The following is an 18,958-nucleotide window of genomic DNA, read 5'->3' as shown; positions in this document are numbered from 1 at the left end:
TTAAAATCCAGAATTTATAAAGAATTCTTACAAATCAACAACATAAAAACAACCCAATTCAAAAATAAGTGAGGATTTGAATAGACATTTCTCCAAAGAAGATAATACAAATAACTGAAAAGCACATAAAAAGCTGTTTGACATCAGTAGTCACTGGGGCAATGCAAGTCAGCACCACAACGAGATACCACTTCCCACCCACTAAGATGGTGGCTGTATCAAAAAGATGGAATAGGCCCCGGGTGCAGTGGTTCACGCCTGTAATCCTAGCACTTTGGGAGGCCGAGGTGGGCAGATCACGAGGTCGGGAGTTTGAGACCAGCCTGACCAACATGGTAAAACCTCGTCTCTACTAAAAATACAAAAAATTAGCCGGGCATGGTGGCGGGTCCCTGTAATCCCAGCTACTTGGGAGGCTGAGGCAGGAGAATCACTTGAACCCAGGAGGCAGAGGTTGCAGTGAGCTGAGATCACGCCATTGCACTCCAACCTGGGGGACAAGAGCAAGACTTTGTCTAAAAGAAAAAAAAGATAGAATAAGTGTTGGCTGGGATGAGGGAAGCAGAAACCCTCATACCTGGCTGGTAAGAATGTAAAATGTTGCAGGGACTTGGAAAAACAATTTGGCAGTTCCTCAAGAGTTATCATATGACCCAGAAATTCCACTCTCGGATGTGTACCCAAGAGAACTGAAAACATATGTACACACACAAACTTGTATTTGTGTATGTGTATGTTCATAGCAGCATCATTGAGAACTACCAAAACCTCAAGTCAATCCAGACTACATCACCTAGTGAATGCCAAAATACAGTGTTCTACATCCATACCAAGGGATATTATTTGGCAATCAAAAGGAATAAGAACTGATGACATCCACCACAACACGGATGAACCTTGGAAAAATTATGCTAAGTGAAAGATGCCAGCTGTGAAAGACCCCATATTGTGTGATTCCGCTTAAATGACATACCCGGAAAAGGCAAATTTATATATAGATTGGTGGCCACACCTCTGGTTAATTTCTGTAATTTTGTAGAGACAGAGTTTCACCATGTTGGCCAGGCTGGTCTTGAACTCCTGAGCTCAAGTGATCCACATGTATCTTCTCCCAAATTGCTGGGATTACAGGCATGAGCCACCTCGCCAGGCCTGAATTATTAGTTTAAATGAGGGAACTTTAAGGTTTGTAAATAATATCTCAATAGAACTGTTAAAAAATAAGAGACAGGAACACAGAAAACCGAAAAATAAAATTGATTTAATAAAAACAAGACAACACACACAAACATGTGCATTATGGGCAGTCCTGCACACAGTGCTGGAAGGGACCCCTGCACACGGCCTCACAGCTGGCACGGACTGGGCAGGAGGTTGCTCTCAGTTCCACGGCATTGCCCTCTAACTTGTGTGGTCGATTCGTATGCCCTTAAACAAAGCCATCAATACATCAGCTGTTCTTCCCTGAGAGGTTTATTTTATTGAACAGTAACTTCATCAAACCCCTGAGACATTTTTAAACATTTATTTTCATGTAAACACAAAATACTAACCATTCATCTCAAATAGCACAATGTTCACAGCACACACATCCCATGTGAAAGGTTACATCTGACACCACACACAGGGCACCCTCTAGGCTGAAGGCTTAACTCTACTTTTATGGTCTGTGCCACCAGCACAAGGAGCCCATGTGTAAGGGGCAGGGGGGAGGCATGCTTCATGATGTCTCCATATGAAGCTCTAAACTATATTTCTAGTCAATTGGACCCTTCCATCTTTGTAATGGGTGCAAGAGAGATGAAAACTCCAGTGGAATACTCCAGAAGATATTCCTTTAAAGAGAAGACAGTTTCCTGAGGCCAGTAACCACACTTCACTTATATCCCCTGTGCCCGGCACACAGCATGTCCCTGAGAAAGCATGCTGAATATCTGTTGTACAACAGGATGGATGGATGGATGGATGGATGGATGGATGGATGGATGGATGGATGGATGATGGATGGATGGATAGATGGATGGATGATGAATGGATGGAGGATGGATGGATGGATGGATGGATGGATGGATGGATGGATGGAAGATGGATGGATGGATGGGTGGATGGATGGATGGGTGATGGATGGGTGGATGGATGGATGATGGATGGGTGGATGGATGGATGGAGGATGGATGGATGGATGGATGGATGGATGGATGGATGGGTGGATGGATGGATGGAGGATGGATGTATGTATGGATGGATGGATGGATGGATGGGTGGAGGATGGATGGATGGAGGATGGATGGATGATGGATGGATGGACAGACGGATGGATGAATGGATGGATAGATAGATGGATGGTCGGACAGATGGACAGCTGGATGCATGGATGAGTACATAACAGCTCCCACTGTGTGTGTCCTTTGACTGCTCAAAGAACAGATGATGTATTCCCAGAGCTTGGGACTGTTGGTGGTCTCCTTACCAGGCCACAGGAGGGGCTTTATTACATCCTAAAAAGGTAAAACCCAGCAGGGCGCGGTGGCTCACGCCTGTAATCCCAGGACTTTGGGAGGCCGAGGCGGGTGGGTCACAAGGTCAGGAGATCGAGATCATCCTGCCTAACACGGTGAAACCCCGTCTCCACTAAAAATACGAAAAAGTAGCCGGGCGTGGTGGCGGGTGCCTGTAGTCCCAGCTACTCGGGAGGCTGAGGCAGGAGAATGGCGTGAACCCAGGAGGTGGAGCTTGCAGTGAGCCAAGATCGCGCCACTGCACTCCAGCCTGGGCGAGAGAGCAAGACTCCGTCTCAAAAAAAAAAAAAAGGTAAAACCCTATTTCTCTGTCAACAAGGTAACCAGGCAGCCCAGGGCTGACCCTGCAGCTGAACTCCAATGGCAAAGAGCAGAGGCGGCAAGGCCCACCAAGGTAGCAGGCCCCTGGCTTCTCCAAAGTCAGTGATGAGCACAGAGGGGTTTGGGGTGTCCTCGGCAATGCGATCGGATTTGCATTTTCCCAAAAGCAGGGTCAAGAACTTGGGTTATCTGCCTCAAGAGGGCCTGACCAGCTTTCTCTGGGAAAAAAATCCTACTGAAATCAGCAAGGCTGGGCCCAGTTGTAGAGAAAGCACCGCCCCAGCTCTCAGGGAGCAGGCTTTGGGCTCCCTAAAGCAGCCTGGATTTGCGCTCCACCCTTGAGGAGGGCAGACGGCTCTGGGACAGCTCTGCCTAGCCCATCGGACCTGAGGCCTGAGAGCAGGTCCCTGTCTCTGCATCCCAAGTGCGGCCATACACAAGCCACCAAACAGGGCTCCATCAGTATTTGAGAATGGGGAGGTCAACGTCACATTCAAGCCAGGTTGTCATTTTTAGTTACTTTTACTACCACAAGCTTTTCCACTCAAGGCCACCATGTGCTAGAAGCACCATCTGCCCAATTCCTACCTGGTGCTTCCCATCTAAGCTGATGGCTGAAGCCTGTGCAGAGCCCTCTCTGAGCACCTCCTGTATACCAGGCCAGAAAAGAGCTCCAGATCTGCAGTAGGCACCATCCAGCCCCTGCCCCTGCCCTCAAGGCACTTCTGATGTGGCTGAAACCTCCCCGGAAAGGACATGTGTCCCCCTGGAAACCTCTTTGGTGTCCGTGGTCTCACAGCAATAGCAAGGCTGGCATGTGCAAACCTGCAATGGGTTTCTACAGCCCAGATGGAATGGGTGTGGCCCCTTCCTGAGCATCTTTAAACTTCTATAAGGAAAGAGGTACATTCAGTAAAACATCCCTGTGGTTCCGGTGAAGTCCCACCAAATTATCCTGAGAAGCAGAAGCCACATTAGTTTTAACAAGTAAGCTTCTGAAATGTTTAGGAACTATCAACAATTAACTTAGGGAAATATTTCCTCACTGTTGCATGGTGTCGCATGCTAAGCACAGCATGTTCTCAGGCATTCTAGAGCCTGAGCCCACCTCAGAGGTATGTGGGGCCTGCGGGGTCACTGGCCCCTCAAAGATCCCTGGGGAAGGTGCACTCCCAGCCACACAAGTCTCAGACCCGAAACCTGGGAGCCCAGGCAGGCCTCCGGACCCGGCCCAGATGGGCGTCTGGAGACGTCAGGGACTGGACCTTGTAAGCTTGCCCGGTGTCTACCCCGCCAGCCCGGCATCCTCCTCTTCCACTCCACACTCTGGATCATTCTTTGTGTCTTCCAATTCTTCTCCACGCATCCTCTCCTGAAGTCAGAAAAGAATCCACAGGCATGCCAATTAAACATGGCAAAGGGGTTGTCCCACACAGTCTGGGGCTGGACGTTCAGGACATGCAGGTGTCCTGGTCTGGCTTGTGCCTTCACTTCCTGCTGAGATTCAGAATAGGCCAGGTTCAGACGCCCCAGCCAGCCACGGGGAAATCAGGTTTTGTGCATAAGAGCACATATTTACTGAAAGGAACTGAAGGACAGCCCAGCCTGGGGAGACCAGAGAAAGGGCAGGGAAGGAAGCACTGCTTTCAAAGCTGGCACTCCGTGCTCAAATGTGCAGAATTCCCCCAGGTCCACACCCATGGGTGTCACAGCACCCTGGACACTTCTGCTTCCTCTAACAGAGGTTTAAAAGAAAAGTCAAGGATCCACAGAAATGGCCAAGTACTACGCTCTCTGTTCAGTGCCTGTTGGGTCTTAGGTTAGCCCATCTTTCTATGGTGAACCAAAGAAAATGAAAGCCCTCATCTGCCAGATGGCTAGAGCTAATGTCAGACAGGAAGCAGCTTTCTAAAACAATCCAGCACTTACTGGGATATTTTATGCTTTCATTGTTGAATCTTCTATTTCAGAGCAATATAGTTTCCAAAATAAGCAGTATTTGTCCATGATGTACAAGTGTGAGTTTAAAGTAATTTTGGACTCTTTAGGGATTTGAGAGCAAAGACCCTTTGGCACCAGAGAATGGACATTTTCACAATACCCTGTGTGGGCAAGAGTCTGGTTTAGCCACAGGAAAACCAGGAAAACCTATAATCTTATGAAATACTGAATGACAACAAGCCTTTAAGAAATATTCTTAATATTCCCTCAAGATTCTCTTCTACAGTCACTCTGGATTATACAAAAACCTAATACCTAATTCCACTCCATCCCAGCAATCTGAGCTTTCGCAGTGGAGGAGGAAAGAAAGACAAATTTGTCTTGTTTTTTGTTCTGCTTGACAGACACTGGTCCATGGCAAAATTTGAAATTCAGATTTTTCAATATTTCCTTAACGATGCAAGGTTACGGCCAATTCCCATGTGTTCTGTTCCATTTTGGTTTCGTTAGAGCTTGTCTAGTTTAGAGAAGAGAACCATAAAAAATCTAATTACAAAGGCCTCTCCTCGCAACACCCCCCTCCCATGATAGCCCGGAGATTCTGAGCCTAGACCAAGGCCCCGCTGCCACAAGAAGCCCACAGCCGAGTCATCTAGGAAGCTGCCTGGCAGGTTCAGACCACGACTTCACTGAGCAAGGACAACCTGATTACTAAGAAAGTGAGAGGTTCATGGGGGTGATATAGTATCACCATACCTTGCTGCTGTCTCCAGGGGCAGACTGTCTGGGTCTGTCATTCTGAGAAGTCCTCGCATGACGGCTCACATTCTCCTCGGAATTTCCTGGGTGTGCTGCCCTCCCCAAGCAAGAGAAAGAGGATAAGCAAATGAGGGTGGCTCCCAAGGGGCTGGACAATCAAAAGAGGAAATGGTACACTGGGGACCTTGTAAACGTGGTGATAGCCATGACCCAATTCTATATCCTTTTTGTTTGTTTGTTTGTTTTTTGAGATGGAGTCTCCCTCTGTGGCCCAGGTTGGAGAGCAGTGGCGCCATCTGGGCTCACTGCAACCTCCACCCCCCAGGTTCAAGCGATTCTCCTGCCTCAACCTCCCAAGCAACTGGGATTACAGATGCCTGGCACCATGCCTGGCTAATTTTTGTACTTTTAGTAGAGATAGGGTTTCACTATGTTGGTCAGGCTGGTTTTGAACTCCTGACCTCAAGTGATCCTCCTGCCTCAGCCTCCCAAAGTGTTAGGTCAATTCTATCTTCTTGACCTTCACTTTGCCATTTGCTGCAATGCTCTCCAGAAGACAGGTGTCAGGAGATGCAAAGTAATGGTTCCACTCAAGCATTTCTGAGCTGGAATTGTGATCTGTTCTTCCATCGATTCTGGAATTCAAGGGACTCACATTTTCCCAGTTCTAGTCCTGGATCCTTTTTCTTTTCTTTTCTTTTTTTTTTTTTTTGCTCACTGGTGATTTTGCTCACAAGAGAGGTCATAATCACCCACGTTCAGTGAGTCTCCCTCCTCTCCTACCAAATCAGTACCGACTTGGAAAGGGATGACTTTCTTGTCCTCTTTTGCACCTCTCCACCCCACGCCCCCAAATCCATATGTGTGTGTGGTGTTCAGATCCCTAAAAAAATACGCAGTTTTACATTTCAGCTGAAAATACCTATGTAACACATTTTGTTTACTAAAGAACAAATGAATTATTTAGTTGTTATCTATATAAGTAAATTTTTAAATGTATTTACAGAACTGCATAAATTAGCAAAATTTGGGTTGGCAAAATTTAATTGTGGGCACTTAAAAATATCAGCACACTTTAGCTCTCTTGGCCATACAGAGTTTTTATATCACACAGTAGTAGGTGCCCATGTAGTTAGCTGGTAAACGAGTTCAGAAGCCAGGTCAGCCCTATTCACTACTGCATCCCTAACGTCTAGGAAGTGCCTGGCGCACCCGTAGATATCCCATTAATGGTTATCGAATGAACAAATAAAGCAATACACGAATGAATGAATGAGAAAATGAAGTAGAAAACCTATTATCAATTTGCCACCTTTCCTAATGTTTTTATGTGTTGTGAGCTATCAAATGTTTACGTGTATTTCATTCCTAATTGAGGTTCATTAAATCTTTAAAAATGAGCGCACTAATTTGGAAGCACACCTGGAGGTATCAGAGTCCTAATCACAGAGGTAAGTTATCATCCAAGGCTGCAGTAGATTACAATGGCCACTAAGGGGAGCCACACAACCTGTCAAAAAGCAGCATTTGCCAGAAAAAAACACACCCAATATGGTGGTTTTGCCCCCAGCACTCCCCAGCACACAGCACCACCACAAAATTGCTGTTGCTATTGTACTCTATAATGTATGAGTCACCGGAACAAACTAAAAAAAAAGGTCAGAACTGCAGTTTGCTGGGCATTAAACTTTCAGAAAAGTAGCCCCTGCTTCCCATCTCATATTTTTCACAACTCTTGATGCAAAAATCCTTCTGGTTTAAAAATTAAATGCAAATAAAAGTATTTGTGGATGACAACTGAATCGATTAAAAATTCAGCTGGAGAAAGAAAGCAAAACTATGACTTATAGATCGAAAAAAAATTAATTTTTAAAGCAGTGGTCAATTATTTCCTGCCCCCAGTAACAATTTTGTAAAAGAACATTTCACTGTTGACATATTCAATTTCATTCTCTCTGGTAAAGAAACTTAAGGCATGTTTAGGCTGACCAGGAAATCACATCAGAAGCAATTATGATCCTATTGGTCAAGTTTCAAAGGCTTTGTCTGTAACTGAATGTAGGAAGAAAGGAATTTCCCACAAACTCCTTCCCTCAAAAGGTCTGCATAACCTGTAAATATTTTCAGGGCCATTATAAGCTGCAGATGTTATCAACAGCCAAGATCGCACAAACTTTTAAAGACCTGGCCCACCAATCAGGCTGCTTCAAAAATAGTCTTTAAAAAAACATTTGCAATGAGCACAAGTTAATTTCCCTTTGAAATGTTGTGAAATGTTCATGCCTTATTTAGAGCAAGAAGCAATTGATTCCACTGGGCTTCTTGCTTACAGTTCTATTTCTATGGCACATAAAATTATAGGATACCTCCAAAATAACTGTCAGGAAAAAGAAAGGAGAACAGATAAAACTTGAAAAAACAGAACAAGTCAAGAAAGTAACTCTAAGAATCACTGACTAATTTAAGACTAACATCCAATTAATGGCCTGAGTTTCCCAGGGAAGAGAAGGTTCCGGAATCTGCATTGTTAGGTGACCCGTAAGAAGTTCTAATCCACTAACACTTGCTGATTTCCATGAAGAGAGAAACAGATGAGAAACTGCAGAGCACTGAGCTAATCTGTGATCACATTTGCAGCCCCAACTCACCAACTTGAAAAAAACCTGAGATGTCAGCACTAACTGTCATAATGGTTGCAAGTTGAAGCCGGTTGGCTGAAAACCTTCCTGAGTGAATTAAAATCCTGACTGCGGGCCCTCGAGGGGAAAGAAGATGTGGGTGAAACTGGGAACTAGCCATGATTTATACAGGTAGTGAAAAGACCATAACTTAGAATTATTTTTTTTTAATTAAAGAGGTTTAGTAATCTAATTATATCCTAATTATAATGATAACCCTTATTCCTTCAAGGGACTCAGGCATGCTTCTGGAACATTCTCTGTGCAAGTCCCCTCATTTGCTGTTTTAAAACGAGAGTTGGTGAATCTCAGAGTGAATTAAAGTGACAGGTTTGGCATCTGACTTCCAGCTCAGTTTCCTCTTCCCAGACCACACTGACTCCTAGCTCTTGAAACAGCCCCAGTGGAATTCTCCAGGAGGAGCCATCTCCCCAATTAGGAGAAAACATCCTCGTCCCTGCTCACCCCTCTGGCCTGTGCGATTTCCACATTTCAATATGCAACACATTTTCTTTTTCCATTCCCAGCCAAGGAACTGAAACATCCAAGCACAGAGGCTGTGCGAGGCCCCACAGCCTCATTTGTGAAGCGTGTCCATAAACCCGCACAGCTGGACAGCTCAGTGCCCAGGGACCTGACCGGCTTCCCTTCATTCCTAACTCAGTGCCACAGGGCAAGTCACTTAACCGCCTCATTAGGATCACAGCACAGCCCTGCCCTGCCATGCCTCCTTCCCGGGTGCCTGGTCACCCCATTAATATCTGTAATGATCCATTAAGCCTTCCAGCATAAAAGCAAAACTGATCACTATTATCATCAATAAACTCCAAGGCACGCTCACCTGTCAACACCTAAGGTGGATCAGTCACCATGTGGAGAGAAAGCCTGGCACCTCGGCTGCCTGTCAACCCCTTAATGAGCCACCTGCAGCCGCAGAAATGGCATTCGACGCTGATGGGAGCACCCACTCCAGGAGTGAAGGAGAGCCAGGGCTTTCATTTTGGACAGTTAATTTAAATTAACTGTCCCCCCTCACCTCCCACCCATGGCAGCACCTGCAGCCTGGAGGTGTCTGCTGCCCCCACCCCTGGCCTGGCCTCACCTCTCAGTGCTGAGCTGAGAAGCACTGAACTGAGAAGCACCTGTCATGGGCAGCCGTTACCCACTTGCAAGAAGTGGAAAGTTCACTGTCAAAAAAGCAACTTGAGGTCGGGCGCAGTGGCTCACACCTGTAATCCCAGCACTTTGGGAGGCCAAGGAGTGCAAATCACCTGAGGTCGGGAGTTCAAGCCTGGCCAACATGGTGAAACCCTGTCTCTACTAAAAATACAAAAATTAGCCTAGCATGGTGTCACATGTCTGTAGTTCCAGCTACTCAAGTGGCTGAGGCAGGAGAATCCCTTGAATCCAGGAGTCGGAGGTTGCAGTGAGCCAAGATTGCGCCACTCCACTCCAACCTGGGTGACAGAGCCAGACTCTGTCTCAAAAAAAAAAAAAAGCAACTTGGAAATCCTAACACTGCAAGCCTGCTTTCCCATCTGACTGTTTAAAGGATTTCCCACCCCCTGCCTCCTCCGGAAACCCACCACCAAAGGCTCTGTTTTCGTGCTTCCTCCACTAAACCCCACTGGCAAACTGCCACTGAGGCACTGTCTCAAGCAACCAGAAATTGAAGACGGAGTGCACATCTGTCAACAGGGAAACAAATGACATCATGTCCACGCGACATCATACTATGCTGCTGTGAAAAACATCAGGCAGCAGTTTTGCAGCACGTTGTCTCTGCGGCGCTGCCATTATGTGTGCAGTCGCCTCAGAGGTGAGGAGGATAGGAGACTCGCGTTTCATAGTAAACCCTTTGGAGTTTTCAACCAAGTGCACACAGTACCTTTTTTTTTTTTTTTTTTTGAGGCGGAGTCTCCCTCTGTCGCCCAGGCTGGAGTGCAGTCGCGATCTCGGCTCACTGCAAGCTCCGCCTCCCGGGTTCACACCATTCTCCTGCCTCAGCCTCCCGAGTAGCTGGGACTACAGGCACCCGCCACCACGCCTGGCTAATTTTTTTGTATTTTTAGTAGAGATGGGGCTTCACCGTGTTAGCCAGGATGGTCTCGATCTCCTGACCTTGTGATCCACCCACCTCTGCCTCCCTAAGTGCTGGGATTACAGGCATGAGCCACCATGCCCAGCCACACATTACCTTTCATTACCTGTTCAGAATAGTGTTTTCAACTCATCTTCAGCTAGGCAGAGGAAACTGATCTTCTTATATGTTTCGATAATCTATCTAATTTTAAAAGGTGAGTCCCTTAGTCCCAGGGAGCTCCTAACTGCTAAATTGGGGGTGATCTTTTTGAGCAAGAAGGACGGGAAGGTGTGCTTCACTCAGGAGGGGAACGTTGGAGGATAAGATGTCCCCACCCAGGTCCTGCCCCTCCTTTGTTCTTGCCACAACAGAAATAACATCCACATGGGTCTCATTAGATCATGTAAATCCATACTAGTATTGAGACCAGAAATAACTAGACATGGTGCAGTGTTTCAGTCCTACTCACAGTCTGGAAGCTTTGCCTGGTAAAGTTGAACCTTGAGCCAGACGTTGGTGTGCTGGCCCCAGGCCCCCAGGGGCTCCACCTCCCACAGGCGCCCTCGCTCCTTCGGACAGACCAGCAGGAACTGCCTACAGACTGGGAGAAGGGAACGCAGTGTGAGTCAGGAAGTCCCCCACCTCACCCTGGTTCACTCTGCGCCAGCTCTCTGGGTCTCAGATACGGCCAACTCCGGTCCTCTAGCAGCCCTCTATCCCCTGATCTCTGCTGGAATCCCTGCGGCACTCAAACCACTTTTTCACCTGCCTACCATGGACACACCCACTTCCCCGGCTCCTCCCGGTGAGGAGCTCTCATCTCCATGCTTCCCATCTGCATTCATTTACCAGGGCTCCTCTAACAAAACACTGCAGACCGGTTGGCTTAAACCAGGAGTCCCCAACCCCTGGGCCACCGACCAGTGCCGGGATGCACAGCAGGAGATGAGTGGTGGAGGAGTACACAAAGCTTCATCTGTATTTACAGTTGTTCCCATTGCTCATGTTACCGCCTGAGCTCTGCCTCCTGTCAGATCAGTGGCAGCATTAGATTCTCATAAGAGCATGGACCCTATTGTGAATTTCGCATGCGAGGTTGCGCACTCCTTATGAGAATCTAATGCCTGATGATCTGTCACTGTCTCCCATCTAGTGCAAGACGGGACCATCTAGTTGCAAGAAAATTATCTCAGGGCTCCCACTGATTCTACATTATGGTAAGCTGTATAATTATTTCATTATATATTAAAATGTAATAACAATAGAAATAAAGTGCACAATAAATAAATGTAATGTGCTTGAATCATTCTGAAACCAATCCCTTGTCTCTGCCCCATCCATGGAAAAACTGTCTTCCACGAAACCAGTCCCTGGTGCCAAAAAGGTTGGGGACCACTGGTTTAAACAACAGAAATTTATTTCTCATAGTTATGGAGGCTGGACGTCCAAGATCAAGGTGGCCCAGGGTTGTTTTCTCCTGAGGCTTCTCTCCTTGGCTTACGAATGGTCATTTTCTCCCTGCATCCTCATACGGTTGTTTCTGTTTGGGTCCATCCTGGTGCCTCTCTTCTTACAAGGACACCAATCATACAGGACTAGGGGCCCACCCTCAGGACTTCATTCAACCTTAATTAACTTTTTAAAGGCCCTATCTCCAAATGTGGTCACACCAAGGGCTTCAACATATGAATTTGAGTGGGGGGCCCAATTCAGTCCTCAGCACCATCCACCCTGGCCACTCTTCATGCACCATCCTTCCTCCCTCCCAAAGAACCTTCAAGCTTATCCTCTGCTCCCTCCTGGATTACAGGGTCCACTCAAGTTTCCCACACTTTTATGCTCACATTCATGGGTGAACATTTTCACATGGCAATGTCCTGAATCCAGGTGAATGGGAAACTGCTCCTGGTTCTGCAGGTGCCCATGAGGACTCCATTAGGCCCTCTTCTTAACATTTGGGGGGCCCTGGGAAAGAACACAGATGGAAACCTACACAGTGCAATGCTAAGTGCAGGCAGACCTCGGAGATACTGTGTGTTTGGTTCCACACCACCACAATAAAGCAAATATCACAGAAAAGCAAGTCACACAAATTTTTTGATTTCCTAGCGCATTCATGTAAAAGTTACATTTATAGTATACTGTAGTCTAGTAAGCATGCAATAGCATTTTTGTCTAAAAAATATAATGTACATACCTTAATTAAAATATATTTTAATGCTAAACAATACTAGTGATCATCTGAGCCTTCAGGGAGTCATAATCTTTGTGCTGGTGGAGGGTCTTGCCTCAAGGTTGATGGCTTCTCAGAGTGGGGTTGCTGTGGCAATTTCTTAAAATAACACAGCAATGAAGTTTCTTCCACTAATTGATTCTTCCTTTCACAACAGATTTCTATGCAGCATGTGATGCTGTTTGACAGCATTTTACCCACAGTAGAACTTCTTTCAAAATTGGAGTTCATCCTCTCAAACCCTGCTGCTGCTGCTTTCTCAACTAATTTATGGAATATTCTAAATCCTTTGTTGTCATTTCAGCAACGTCCACTGCATCTTCAACAGGAGGAGATTCCAACTCGAGAACCCACTTTCTTTGCTCATGCATAAGAAGCAACTCCTCAACTGTTCAAGTTTAATCATGAGATTGCAGCAATTCAGTCCCATCTTCAGGCTCCACTTCTAATTCTAGCTCTCTCTTTATTTCCACCACATCTGTAGCGACTTCCTTTGCTGAAGTCTTGGACTCCTCCCTCAAAGTTATCCATGAGAGTTGGAATCAACTTCTTCCAAACTCCTATAAATGTGGATATTTTGACCTTCCATGAATCATGAGTGTTCTTGAGTGTTCTTAATGGCGTCTAGAATGGTGAATCCTTTCCAGAAGGTTTTCAGTGTACTTTGCCCAGAACCATCAGAGAAATCACTATTTATGGAAGTCTTAGGAAGTGTATTTCTTAAATAAGACTCGAAAGCTGAAATTATTCCTTGATCCACAGAATGGATATTATGTTAGCAGGCGTGGAAACAACATTAATCTCTCTGTACATCTTCATCAGAGCTCTTGGATAACCAGGTGCATTGTCAATGAGCAATAATATTTTGAGAGGAATCTTTTGTTCTGAGCAGTAGGTCTCAACTGTGGGCTTAAATTATTCAATAAACCGTGCTGTAAACAGATGCGCTGTCATCCAGACACTGTTGTTCCATTTCTAGAGCACAGACAGAAAATATTTGGCATAATTCTTAAGGGCCTTAGGATTTTCAGACCAGTAAATGAGGATTGACTTCAGCTGAAGGCTACCAGCTACATCAACCCCTAACAAGAGACTCAACCTGTCGTTTGAAGCTTTGAGGCCAGGCACCAACTTCTCTTCTCTAGCTATGAAAGTCCTAGATGGCATGTTCTTCCAGTAAAAGGCGGTTGCACCTACATTGAAAATCTGTTGTGTAGTGTAGCCACCTTTATCAATGATCTGAGCTAGATCTTGCAGATAACTTGCTTTGCTTCTGTATCAGCACTTGCTGCTTCACCTTGTACTTTTATGTTATGGAGACGGCTTCTTTCCTCAAACTTCATAAGCCAACCTCTGCTAGCTTCAAACATTTCTTCTGCAGCTTGCTCAAATCTCTCAGCCTTCATAGAATTGAAGAGAGTTAGGGCCTTGCTCTGGGTTAGGCTTTGACTTAAGGCAGTGTTGTGGCTGGTTTGATCTTCTATCTAGACCACTAAAACTTTCTCCCTATCGGCAATAAGGCTGCTTTACTTTCTTATCATTTGTGTGTTCACCAGAGTAGAACTTTTCATTCCCTTTAAGAATTCTTCCTTTGCATTCACAGCTTGACTACCTGGTGCAAGAGGCCTAGCGTTCAGCATACCTCAGCTTTTGACACGCCTTCCTTGCTAAGCTTAGTCATTTCTAGCTTTTGATTTAAAGTGAAAGCCACGTGATTCTTCCATTCACTTGAACATTCAGAGGCCATTGTGGGGTTATTAATTGGCCTAATTTCAATATTGTTGTGTCTCATGGAATAGGAAGAAAAGGAAGGAACAGCTGATCGGAAGCGGAGTCAGAACAGGCTCGTGTATCGATAAGTTCACTGACTTACTCGGGCATGGTTTGTGGTGCCCCCAATTGATGTTATAACAATTATAACATCAAATATCACTGATCACAGATCACCATGACAGATATAATAATAATGAAGAAGTTTGAAATATTGTGAAAATTACCAAAACATGACACAGAGACATGAAGCGATACCATACTGTTGGAAAAATATCCCTGATAGACTTGCTTGAAGCAGGGCTGCCACAGCCTTCAAAATATAAAACATGCAGCATCTGCAAAGTGCAATCAAGGGAAGAGCAGTGAAATGAGGAATGCCTGTCTTCCAAAGGTACAAACCAAGTTAGCAAAGCGCTATATATGACACGTTCTGCCCTCCTATCTTGACAAATATAACTTCCTAACAACAGGAGAAGCTCGTTTCAAATTTAGAATTCTTGGACTCCTTGGAGTGTTGCACCAGAATGTGGCAATACCAAGCGAGCTGGCCCCCAGCCGGCAGTCCACCCCCTTCTCCTCCCACCCCAGCCCCCAATACCTCACGGGGCCTGTGAGTACAAATGTGGCCATCCTCCCCACATGCCATCCACAGTCCCCCAGGAGCCACCCCTGGGCTCTGAGGATGTGCAAACTGGTGGCATGGTCCACCCTCATGAGCACAGACCCAGGGATGAGGTCCACTCAGGCCCACAGTGGCCACTGGCAGGAATCCTGGGGTACTGGCACCCTGAGCCAGTTTAGAAGGAGCAGCATGAGCCAGGTGGGCACCTCCTCTTGGGCCCATGAAGTCCTCGCCCCTTGGAGGAAGATGCAATTGAAAGAAGGCTCAAAGCATGGGGCCCAGGACTTCTGCCAGAGTCCCTCCTGTCCAGTTGGAAGGCATCACTGAACTCAGTAAAAACCTGACAGGCACACCTGGGTGGCTGAAGCCCAGAGAGAAGTAGCATGAGTCAGAATCAGCACATTCAGATCTTTCTCTGCAGGCAAAGACAGTGGAAGGATGGGAGGGATCACAGGGCCCTACAGGGTCTCAGCAAGGCTGGCCCAGGATCAGCAGCCAGCCCTTAGCCTTGGAGCCCACTGTTCCTTTGAGTAAAAGGCTCTCTTCCACTCCCTTGCTAAAGCTTCCTAAAACCCTGAGGTGGCCTGCACCTGAAGCAAGAAGGAGGAGGGGGCCTGGAAGGACATGGGTATGGACAGAGGACCAGCTGCCTGGGCCCCCGAATGCTCCTGCACCTGAAAGTGAGCTACACGATGCAGGAAGCCTTGAGCACTCTTGCAGAAATTCAAGGCTCTTCAGAGTTTTAACAACAGGCTAAGAGTTTGAAAATACAAAGAAACAGCCAGACCCACTTGGGGAAAAGTACGTTTTTACCTGCTTTTCTTTATGACTTCACAGCAACGGAAGCTTCCCTGCCTTTCCTAACTGTTCTCTCCTATCCCTTGAGCCAGAAAGACGCCAGAAACTGCATACTAAGCGTTCAAAAACCGCCGCACACCAAGAACAGAGGCAGGACACAAAGTAGGGTGTGTGTGCTTCATGGGGGAGAAGGGGACTCAGAGACATGCTCTCCAGAGCCTCCCACCCTCGTCACCTTAGAGTGTGATGTTTCACATCAGAGTTGTTTCATCCTCCTCTGGCAAACGTGGATAAAGAATATGGGAGGGAGGCGTCTTGTGCGTAGAGAGCTACAGAGGTGCTGGAAAGCTGAGTCCATTCAGAGCTTGCCTTTCTACCCGGTCCCTGCCTTCCCTTCAGCTTCTGGGCTCTCCCGTGGCTTCTAGTTCAAAGGACAAAGTGAGGAACTACAGGCATCAAGTGAAATAGCAAAGGCACTCCAAAGCCCCGCAGCCCGCAGCATGGCGGTAGCTCTCCGGATTCCCTTCTCTCTGAGCTCGTTGATTTGTTTGTGATTGTTTCTGAATCCAATTATTTTCCAGCTTGGGAGAAGTTCACTTCTTGTGATCAAACATGAAGTCTCAGTTTGTGCTGCAGCAACCACAGATTTCTCAGAAAGAAGGAATACCCCACGAGCGTGCTGCCAAGCGGAGGCCTGCATCTGCCCACGAGGGCACCCCAGGGCCTCCCCCTGCAGAGTCCTCCAGAATGCACATGTGTTATCCATCACCGTTACCCAAACGCTTCTGCAAGACACAAGGGGTTTTACCTTGGTACATGGCAGGAGATATCAGGCAGCTGACCCCTAGGGCCTCGTCCTCTGGGAATGTCTCACAGAAGTCCCACAGCATGGCTGTTCCCAAGCCTTGGCGCCAGTGCTTCCTCCTGATGAACACAGTGTCAAAGACGGGCAGCAGGTAGCATGCACCAGTGCCATCACCACACAGGCTGCCTGTAGAGAAAGAAAGAGACAGATATTGTCCCCTGGGCTCACAGCTGACCCACTAGGACCCTGTAGGGCCCCTGCACAGCCAGAGTCATGGGTACCTCCTGGAAGCATGGTCAGTTTCACAAGCTAAACAAGTGATGCTAAAATAGCAGATCATTCTCCAGTTGACTGATTAGCTTTCTTTACAAACTCACATGATACAAGACCACTGGACTGAAATGAAAGGTGAACCTGGGAGACTAAGCAGAGTGAGGCCACTCAGGCAGCACCCTCCTCAGATTCCTCCCTTCACTGCACACAGTTCAATAAGACCCTTGGAGCCAACCAGGAGTATCTGGCAATGTCAACCATCTCCCTGCAGAAGTGAAACCTGAAGAGACCAATTCAACTCATCTCTAGGGTACGCACTTGTTTCAGTAACTCTAGCAAGGGCTCACCATGTCCAATTATAGCAAAATGCACTTACCCCAAATAGACGCAGCACCAGGCCCTGCTTCTCATGAAATATTGATGGCCCTGCTGCAGCAGAGCAAGAGAGGTGACAATTGGCGCCCTCCCCGCTTTTCACCCATAACTTAACTGTATTGCAACCAAGGTCAACACCAGCACAGTTGCCATTTCTGCAATGAGAACGTGGCCTTTCAGCCAGGCATCCCTGTCATCACCCTAACTAGAACACCAATTCTACATTGAGCCTACTAGCTCACCTTCCTCACCTCTAAACTGCACAGGTGCCCATGCCCTAGATGCAATGGAAGAAGAAAACAAATAAGGAGCATTTTCAGCTCCTGTTGGAAGTGGTGGTATTTGTCCCTGCCAAGATTCAGAAGTGGATAATTTCCCAAACAAACAAACAAACAAAAATATGACTCAGATTCTAATCAGCCAGACTGAACTGCAAAGATACACACTCCCATGGTGAACTGTTTGCACAAATGGCCACGATTACTTCTTTCCTATGGCCATGCCCCTTTGCGTTTGATTTTGAAGCTCCTCCCATCAAGAGATGGGATCAATTTCCCCTCACCTTTAATTCCAGCTGGCCTTGTGACTCACTTTGGTCAACAGAATGAGGCAGAGTGACAGCACCACCACTCTAAGCCTAGGCCTCCTGAGGTCCAGTGGCCTGTGTTCTCTCTCGGATCCCTGCAACACACCACAAAAGCAAGCCCAGGGTAACCTGCTACCATGAAAGGCATATGGCCCAGGCACTGCTGTGGTCCCAGTCAATGTCTAGCCAGCTCCAAGCAGCAGAGCCACCTGACAGGCAGGTCACCATGGATACATAGCCAGCCCAGCTAGACTAGAAAACCACTCAGCTGAGCTCAGCCTAAAATGCCAACCAAAATAATTGTTAGCTAAATAAGCAGTTACTATTTCATACCAAAAATGAATTTAAAAATAAATAATCTCTGGCCAATAAGGAAGTTCATTTCTCTTGAGACAGTAACTATAAAATATTCGGGATTTCAACCTTGATGCGCTTGAGATGACAGTACCAACTTGCTTGCAATTATATTATTTCAATATATAGAAGATGAGAGCAATGTTCTTGTAACTGTGAAGTCTTCCAAAACTAAAAAAGTTTAATATTAAATAAAGATGCAATTTAATTTACAGTAGCATTAAAAAGAAGTAAATAATTAAGAGTATGTTTAAGAAAAGAATTGCATTGAACACTGAAAACTACAAGACATTGTCGAGAGAAATTAAAGAAGATCTAAATAAATGAAGAGAAATTCCATGTTCTTGGATTGGATGACTCAATTCTTAAGATAATTCTTCTCAAAATGATCTGTAAACTCAATGCTAGCTCTATCAAAATCTTCTTTGTAATTCTACAACTAAGCATATGAAAGAATGCTCCACATCATATGTTATTAGGAAATCACAAATTTAAACAATGAGATGCCACTACACACCTATTAGAACAGCCAAATTCTTTTTTTTCAAGATGGAGTTTCGCTCTTATTGCCCAGGCTGGAATGCAATGGTGTGATCTTAGCTCACTGCAACCTCTACCTCCTGGGTTCAAGCTATTCTCCTGCCTCAGTCTCCCAAGTAGCTGAGATTACAGGCATGTGCCACCACGCCCAGCTAATTTTTGTATTTTTAGTAGAGACGGGGTTTTGCCATGTTGGCCAGGCTGGTCTCGAACTCCTGACCTCAGGTGATCCACCTGCCTCGGCCTCCCAAAGTGCTGGGATTACAGGCATAAGCCACCATGCCCAGCCTAGAATAGC

The 18,958-nt window shown here is 46.3% G+C and overlaps 1 protein-coding gene across 1 annotated transcript in view; it reads right to left on the bottom strand.

The window, feature by feature from the left end:
• Positions 1–4,125: 4,125 nt before the first annotated feature.
• The window catches only part of FAM169B (family with sequence similarity 169, member B), a 115,064-nt gene continuing 100,231 nt past the window's right edge, over positions 4,126–18,958 (bottom strand). Inside the window, exons 7-10 of the mRNA XM_011969829.1 lie at positions 16,536–16,718; positions 10,771–10,902; positions 5,538–5,632; positions 4,126–4,212 (exon numbers count right to left, since the gene is read on the bottom strand). Coding sequence (XP_011825219.1) covers positions 4,126–4,212; positions 5,538–5,632; positions 10,771–10,902; positions 16,536–16,718 — 497 coding nt within the window. The remainder of the gene's footprint in view (positions 4,213–5,537; positions 5,633–10,770; positions 10,903–16,535; positions 16,719–18,958) is intronic.

The sequence above is a fragment of the Mandrillus leucophaeus genome, unplaced genomic scaffold (genome assembly GCF_000951045.1).
Source record: "Mandrillus leucophaeus isolate KB7577 unplaced genomic scaffold, Mleu.le_1.0 Scaffold91, whole genome shotgun sequence".
NCBI classification, from domain to species: Eukaryota; Metazoa; Chordata; class Mammalia; order Primates; family Cercopithecidae; genus Mandrillus; species Mandrillus leucophaeus.
The sequence above is the reverse complement of the archived record's forward strand: the minus strand, read 5'-3'. Positions and strand labels throughout refer to the sequence as shown.